Source organism: Miscanthus floridulus, chromosome 17 (genome assembly GCF_019320115.1).
Source record: "Miscanthus floridulus cultivar M001 chromosome 17, ASM1932011v1, whole genome shotgun sequence".
In the NCBI taxonomy this organism is placed as follows: domain Eukaryota; kingdom Viridiplantae; phylum Streptophyta; class Magnoliopsida; order Poales; family Poaceae; genus Miscanthus; species Miscanthus floridulus.
The window spans coordinates 26,999,129-27,007,025 of NC_089596.1; the positions used below are offsets into that span (position 1 = coordinate 26,999,129).

A 7,897-nucleotide genomic window follows, 5' to 3' on the forward strand; every position below is an offset into this window, starting at 1 on the left:
TGTGATTGTTTGTGCACTACTCCCTCAGTCCTAAAGAGTTGAGAAGCTAAACATGGACTTAATCATATTAAATTATCAACAACAAACAACAACATAGCCTTTCAGTTCTAAGTAAGTTGGGGTAGACTAGAGTTGAAACCCACTGAGAGACCCAAGTCACAGTTCAGGCACTTCAATAACTATTTTTTAAGTACTCATATTCAAACATAGATCTCTAGGTATATCCTTTTCAAATCTCTTTTTATTGTCTCCCCCGTATCAATTTCGGTCTTCCTCTACCTCTCCTCATATTATTAGCTTGGCTTAGGACTCCACAATACACTGGTGCCTCTAGAGGTCTTCTTTGAACATAGTCAAACCACCTCAACCGATGTTGGACAAGCTTTTTCTTCAATTAGTGCTAATTAAATTATATGTGTGATTATTTGTACACAACTCCCTCCGTGCTAAAATATAAGGAATCCTTTGTAGTTAATAGACAGCTAATTTAGCATATAATAGATGCCAAAGAAGGAAGTGAAAGATTGAACAATCCAGACTATGAAGAGGAACCACTGGCGGAGAACATCAACGAAGCTAAATTGTAACCATATTCCTTAATTATGTTGATTCTATTGAGTGAGTGATACGGTACGAGACGAAGAACCCAGAAATAAGTCGCGGTAAATGAGAGTTTTCAATTCTGTTTACTTCCATCCATAATATAAACAACTAAGGGTCAGTAAATCAGATCCACGTTGCAGTACTCAACTGCACAGGATGCTCATCCCTTCTACCCCTATCTCTCTCCCTGTTTGGGCAGTTTACACTGAGCATCTCCAACACACCACTTATTTTATCCTAGTAGCAAAAATATGCAATATAAGAGATTATAGTTGCTCCAACAGATTACTTATCCTACATATATCCAACAGGTATTATTTTCAGATGAAGCTGAAAACACGTGGTAGTGATAGTGACAAAATTGCACAGATGTGCAGTCATAAAATCAGCCAGATCACCCATTTTCAAATTTTATTAACTACATAATTTAGTAAGCAGATACAGTTAGGCAATTTCAGAAACTTCAGTACTCAAAAGTAGACGATGGGAATCAATACTATAGCTTTTACAGATCCACAAGATGGAGCCATTCCACCTTCGTACTTCTATGTGACCATGTCCCTCTTTAAGACAGCAGATGCTCTCTTCACGGTAAACACTTCAATGTTTACACACCCACCAAGCTAAAACATTGCCAGAGACGAATGCATAGCATCACAGGACGGGACGGAGACCAGGCCCACAAACTAGATTGACTAAAACTTTCTAAGTCATCAGCATTCAGCAAGGAACGCTCGGCACAATTGAAACTATCAGCATCAAAGCCTCAAGGGCATGGAAGACAATCGTCATCACCCCCAAAGAGCGCAGTCACAAGACGTTAAAGGGAAAATGAACACAGGCCAGAGGAAGTGGGTTTCAAAATATACATAGCACAGACTAAAAGAGAGACAAACTTCGAGGTCGAACTTCATAACCCACTTTGGCAGCACTCCAATATGATCTAGATAAGCAGGCGGTGTCAAACTGAAGACTACTAGATAGTGACAGTAGCATCTTTGGATGACCAACAGGATCTGCATGTAGATAGCCTTCCTCAGTTGTGTGAATTGCTGGAACAGTACAGTTTCCAAGATTATCAAATTAATAAACATGGTAAAGTATGTGCGAATAACAGCACCATAATTATCTGCTTCTGAAAGAGAAAATTGTCTAAGAATTTCTCAGTACCGAGAGAACATTATAGCTCCCTTAAAGAAAAGTAGAGCCTTTCAGTGTGAAGCTGTTATTTGCCAGCAATGTATAAAAAATATGCCCAGGGATTTAGCAGTCATTTTCAAAATCTAGCAGAGATTGTGAATACAACAACATAGCAGCGATTGTGAATCATTCATAATAATTTGTAATCCGCATGGTTGGCAAAAGAAAGCAAGGGTTCAAGGTTTCAAGTGGATGGTCAATTCAATATGATAGGGCATCAAATTGTTCCGCATAAAAAGTGCCTGACCGTGAGATTGTACCTTTATATTTACACTACCAACTTAGAGTCAAGTGCTGCTGCAACGTTTGCCTCTCCAGGGTCCTGCTTTGGAACAGATTGCTCAGCATTTTATATAATGCACAGAACCAGATTTTGATTGCATTAAACTTACCTCCATTCCCCATTTAATGTAGTCTGGCGACTCACAGGCCTTGTATTCATCAACTAGGCTCTCTATTATCTCTCGAGATTCATCAAATTCAGAGAGATCATTGTCCTGCAAGAAGAGGCCAGAGATCAGCATGTCGCACAAAAGAATGAAGTCATCCACAAGGTTGTACACAGTTGAAAGTACTGTTCTCAAGAAAATTTACATATGCCTGTCGTTATATAAGGAACCATATTGGCAATCATAGTCTTTGTAAGTAATAATGACACAGTATCTAAATTTCTTTGCGACTGCAAGAATAGAGTTTTAGTTGAATCGGCATCGGAAAGGTTCCTGAACTTGACAACGCCAACTAAACAGGGAATAGAGTACTTTCCAAACAGACAGCTAAGTAAGCAGCTCAAAATATGCATGTAAGCTAAACAATTCAAAGCAATGAGCTAGAGATTAAAAACTTGTTGAAATATGTTCTTACCGCAAACATTGGGAACTTCCTGTAGTTGTCAAGAAAAGCCTGCTTTTTCCTTAGCTTCTCATATTGCCCCAGGCATTTGCTGAATAAGTGACGGATGCTCGTATGATTTGCTAACATCAGACCACTAACCTGTAGCACAGCGTTACTTCGTACATCATTATCCATTTTCTTCAAAAAGAAATAAAAGACTGAAATCCCACCAGAAGGTGAGGGAGGGAGGGAAGGTAGGAGGAAGAGATCATTGTACCCTGTGGGTTGTTTGAACATATGGGGATTTTCTTGACAAAGCAACCTGTTGCAGTTGAAATGCTTACAAATTTTAATGCCAGACAACGAAACAAAAATGTCTTAGTTATGCGATAACCTGAATGGTTAAAAAAAAGTAACCTGAATGCTTGCAGGTGCCCAGTCTATAAAGTTAACAAGCTTCCTTTCGCGTATCCTTTGCAGGCTCTCATGAACCTAAATCCATGACAAGACAATAAGACAGAACAACAAATAATTTCATGGTACACAAACGGAAAAAAAAAACCATATTTCACTCCAACTAAAAGTTATTAACTAACAAATAACATGCCACCACGCTAGTATGTACGAAAATTCGTTTACAGATTTGTAGTGAAAGTTCATGCCATTTTGAGCCAATGTGGGGATATAGAAGGAGGACAAAGGTGGATACAAATGTGCTTTGTTTGATGTAACGATGAAACAACACATCTTAAACTTTCATATGTTTCTAGCAACTTCTAGTAAAATGGGAAGAGCATGAACGGTATGAAACTACTATGTTTTATCATGAATTCTTGGTTTAGAATTTCAGATGACCATTCCATGCATGTAACTCCTAAGTCACTACCAATGATTACAGATCGGACGACTAATCACGATTAATCGTGATTAGTCGTCCTTATCGTAAAAAGGTGCTCGATAAGGGTCCTCGATTAGTTTGGACCGATTAGAAACCTTATCATCCGATAAGTTGCGACTAATCACGATTAGTCGTCCGATCAGACACACATGACTAGTTGGGCCAGTATATTCAGCTAAAGAATTCGGCCCACCTAATAGCTGGCCCATTAGGGTAAGATAAGAGTGAGTGTCTGACTGACGACTAACGAGTGAAGGAGCTGGCTGCAGCCGCCGCACACGGCACATTTCTCTCTCGCTCTGGCTCTGCTCTCTCTCTCGCAACTCCGTCCGCAGCGGCGCAGCTCCGTCCGCGGCCTGCAGCTCCCTCGCCGGCGCTGCTCCGTCCGCGGCCTGCAGCTCCGTCCGCAGCGGCGCAGCTCCGTCCGCCGGCGCAGCTCGTCCGCGGCCTGCAGCTCTGTCCGCAGCGGCGCAGCTCCGTCCGCCGGCGCAGCTCCGTCCGCAGCGGCGCAGCTCCGTCGGTCAAGCGCTAGGGTGCGGACGATCTACGAGAGCAAGCTCCTGGAGCACGACCCCGAGCGCCACCTCGCTTGTCTCCTCCCCTGTCTCGCGCGGACGGCGTTCACGAACAAGGACTGCGGCAAGGGCGAGCGCGAGGCACAGTGGGCGGTAGAGCAGAGGGCACTCCACGGCCTGAACCAGCTCGCCACCTCCTCCTCCTCCGACCTTCTAGTCTGCAGCTCCGTCCGCGCCTCTCGCCGGCGTCCGCAGCATCAAGATGAGCCACCACTCTGCCTCCTCTGCCATGTTTACATATATTTACATCATAATATATATAGTATATACATGGTCGATCAGGCCATCTAGGCACAAGGACGACTAAATGTCCGACTAGCCGATTAGACCGATTAGGACCGACTAATCGTCCCTTATCGACGACTAATCATCCCTTATCGACTTATCGGTGGTCATACGACTAGCCTTGATAATACGATCTGAAAACATTGGTCACTACACTTCAGCATTTGGCAAATTTTATCTCATGATGCCGTCATTAGATTTGACCAAGATATATCCAAAGTTCCACACTTGAGAAGAAAATTCATTTGACAAAACTGTACCTGTGTAGGGTCCACCTCCCCTTGAATGATGTTCAGTATGGAGATGTATTTAGCTTGGCTAGCTTCTTTTGTCCGAGCATATGATGACACCATTATATTCTTTGTCTGCAATATTTCATAAATAAAGGATTCAAACTTCATGAACACTTAATAGTTAACCACCCTTCCTACAGTAATAGGTAATACCTGCAGAAGTCTTCTCATAACATCCAATACCGTCGTTTTGCGTATCATATTAACCTGCCACATAGCACATCCAATATAACGGAATGGTTCAGCAATTCGCCCAAAACAAACACCAATTTAACTACTTTCCCTAATTCTTTTGATGAAGCGCCCCAAAATTGCACTCAATGGACAAGCACAGGTAACTACAGATTCCACAAAGGCTACAAAATGTGACATAAAGCATGCTACATGAACCAATGTAACAACTGAGGCAGAGGATATCAAATTACCTGGCGTTCAACAGTCAATGGAGTATAACCTGTCATCAAAAAATGACACCTTGGAGTGGGGATCAGGGAGGCAAGAAGGCCAACCAGATCGTTGTTCATATATCCAGGATACCTTAAAGTAGTTGTGCTTGCAGACATAACCGTAGAGACCAAAGAGTTTGTTTGTGCAAAAGTAGGGTTTGATAGATGAAGACGCTCAACGGCAATCCTATTAAGAGCCGTATTGTCAAGAACAACCACACAGTCAGCATTCAGTGTCAGCCGCTTCAGAGTTAAAAGTGAGTTGTAAGGTTGGACGACAACATCACTTGTTTCCATCTGATTTGGGAAAACACTATATGTCTGCACAAGCTTTTTACTGTATCGATCATTCAGTGTCTCCAACAGGTAAGAACCCATACCTGAATGAACATGGGCAACAGGACAATTAAACAAATGGTAGGAGAATAATTGTTTTAATGTTTCATAATAACAATGCAATATCCAATGTACAGTGAGTCAGATGGTAGACACCACGAAATACTCCAAGTACAATATAAAGTCATCAACAGAGAAGTGAGAGTAGAATAGAAAAATGAAAAGAAAGGAAATCAAAATATGAGAGCCAGATAGCCAACCTGAACCAGTTCCACCAGCAATAGAGTGACAAAGGACAAAACCCTCAAGGCTATCACTTCCATCTGCTTCTCTGTCAACCATGTCCATGATATCATCAACAACTTGTTCACCCTACGAGAATATGAAAAGGCATTTGAGCATTTATTTGTAAAACGAGAAAAGGAACAATTAGCCTAGTGACAAAACAATCAAGTCCACAAAGCCTGCAAGATTGGTTCATCCAGTGGAAACCTTAGGTGCGAACAGAGATACAAAGCGCAACTCTACCTGATGATATCCACTGGCCCAGTTGTTCCCGGCACCACCACCATGCTCAGCAACAAATATGTTCTCATGGTTGTACAGGTTCCTGTACTCGCTGTTCTGAATTCCATTGATCACTCTCGGCTCCAGGTCAATAAGCAGAGATCTGGGTATGAAGTGCTGATCATCAGCCTGGTAAAAGAAGACGTCCTTCCTGTCACCCCCCTGCAGGTAACTTAAGCAATTAGAGCTGGCTCTTGTTTAATTTAGCCTTCCCAGATAACAGAAATGGCAAATACTGCATCCATCCAGTACAGACGGAAACATAAGTGTTACAGTGGATGCTTTTAAGGGCTGCACAATTAGGTTGGAGAAGCAATTTCCAGCATAATGAGGCACATGATACATGAGTGTTGTAAGTTCAAATGTTCATTCAATTTCTTGTATGCATTTCTCGTTAATTCCAGCTAAATCTAACATTAAACACCGGTAACAAAAATCACTTAAACACTAGTCACTATTGACTAAAAAACGTGTTGATACTTGACGGAAAGCTAAATTCCGAGCCCATCCACCAATACCAATAGAAATCTCCAAAATTCTCACAAGGACTTGAGAATGACTTGTGAGATTTCTACTTGTGAGAATGACTTGTGAGGCCCTGGGCTCGCCACCATATCCACAAACAGCACAGATCAGAGCACCCGCGGCGCTGATCTGGAGCAACCCATAAACCGCCATCAATTGACTCACCGGGGCCAGCGCGTGAGGAGAGGAGCACTCGGACAGCCCACGCTCACGTAGACGGGGACCGGGGAGAGAGAGGGGAATGGGGGCGTCGGCGGGACGCACCTGAGTGGCGAAGTCCTCGAGGAGGCCGTCCTTGCCGATGCCATGCTCGAGGCAGAGCTGCTTCCAGAACTCCATCCCGATCTGGTTCCCGCATTGCCCCACCTGGATCGTGATGATCTCGCGCGGCATTTTTTTTCCCTGCTCCGGCGGCGGCGGCGGGAGAGGGGGTAGGGTTAAGAATGCTGGGAGGCTAGGGTCGGCCGGGGCCGGGGCCGGAGGGAGAGAGCCCGGCCGGTGGCGGCGCCGGCGGAGGCTAGGGTTTTGGGGTTTGCTTGGTTTGGACGCGAGCGCGCGCCAACTACGAGTGCGATTGGTGGCGGTGGGAGCGGGAGGTGACGACTGACGAGTGACGAGGCGGAGGGGAAGCGGAAGATGGGGCGGACCCGGCGGAGATTTTGGAGGAACGAAACGAAATGGGCGCAATTTTCGAATTTCCAGGGGTTTTATGGGAGCAGTAAAATCGAATTCAGATTTTGCTCGGGTGCTGTTCAGTTGCACTTCATTTTACAAAATTTTTCAAGATTCATCTCGCATCGAATCTTTGGACGTATGCATGAAGCATTAAATATAAATAAAAAATAAAACTAATTACACAGTTTAGACGAAATTCAGGAGACGAATCTTTTAAGCCTAATTAGACTATGATTGGACACTAATTGTCAAATAACAACGAACGTGCTACAGTACCATTTCCCAAAAAATTTCACGAAGCCTTGGTAGAGCTCCGATTTTTCGGGCTTTTTAAAGCTATATAAAACCGTTTGAGAAAATGTTTGACAAGTACAGTTCTACTGGTAGTTTTTATAATAATTTGCATTTGATTTGTGAGGAGATACCGGGTGAAAACATTTCTTTTGGCTCTGGCTCTTCTATAAGAAATAAAAAACAGCTTCAGTTCCTTCATACTTGTGAGAAACCCTTTTTTAATACTGTCTTACACGACTCCTTGAAAGGAGCCATCAGAAGTCGGGTCTGTTCGGCTGATATTAAAGTCGGCTGATAAGCCGGCTGAAGCTGATCTGTTGTGAGAGAAAAATATTGTAGATTCTAGCTGATAAGCCGGCTAATAAG

At 43.3% G+C, this 7,897-nt stretch overlaps 1 protein-coding gene across 1 annotated transcript; it reads right to left on the bottom strand.

The window, feature by feature from the left end:
- Nucleotides 1–1,020: 1,020 nt before the first annotated feature.
- Nucleotides 1,021–7,187, bottom strand: LOC136516405 (tubulin gamma-2 chain). Its single transcript, XM_066509794.1, has 12 exons — nt 6,827–7,187; nt 5,999–6,199; nt 5,731–5,842; nt 5,114–5,514; nt 4,842–4,895; nt 4,656–4,760; nt 3,055–3,129; nt 2,915–2,959; nt 2,668–2,796; nt 2,196–2,300; nt 2,064–2,125; nt 1,021–1,655 (listed from the first exon to the last, which is right to left on the bottom strand). Exons 1-11 carry the CDS (start codon nt 6,953–6,955, stop codon nt 2,072–2,074), a joined length of 1,410 nt encoding a protein of 469 aa, XP_066365891.1. The 5' UTR covers nt 6,956–7,187; the 3' UTR covers nt 1,021–1,655; nt 2,064–2,071.
- Nucleotides 7,188–7,897: the final 710 nt, after the last annotated feature.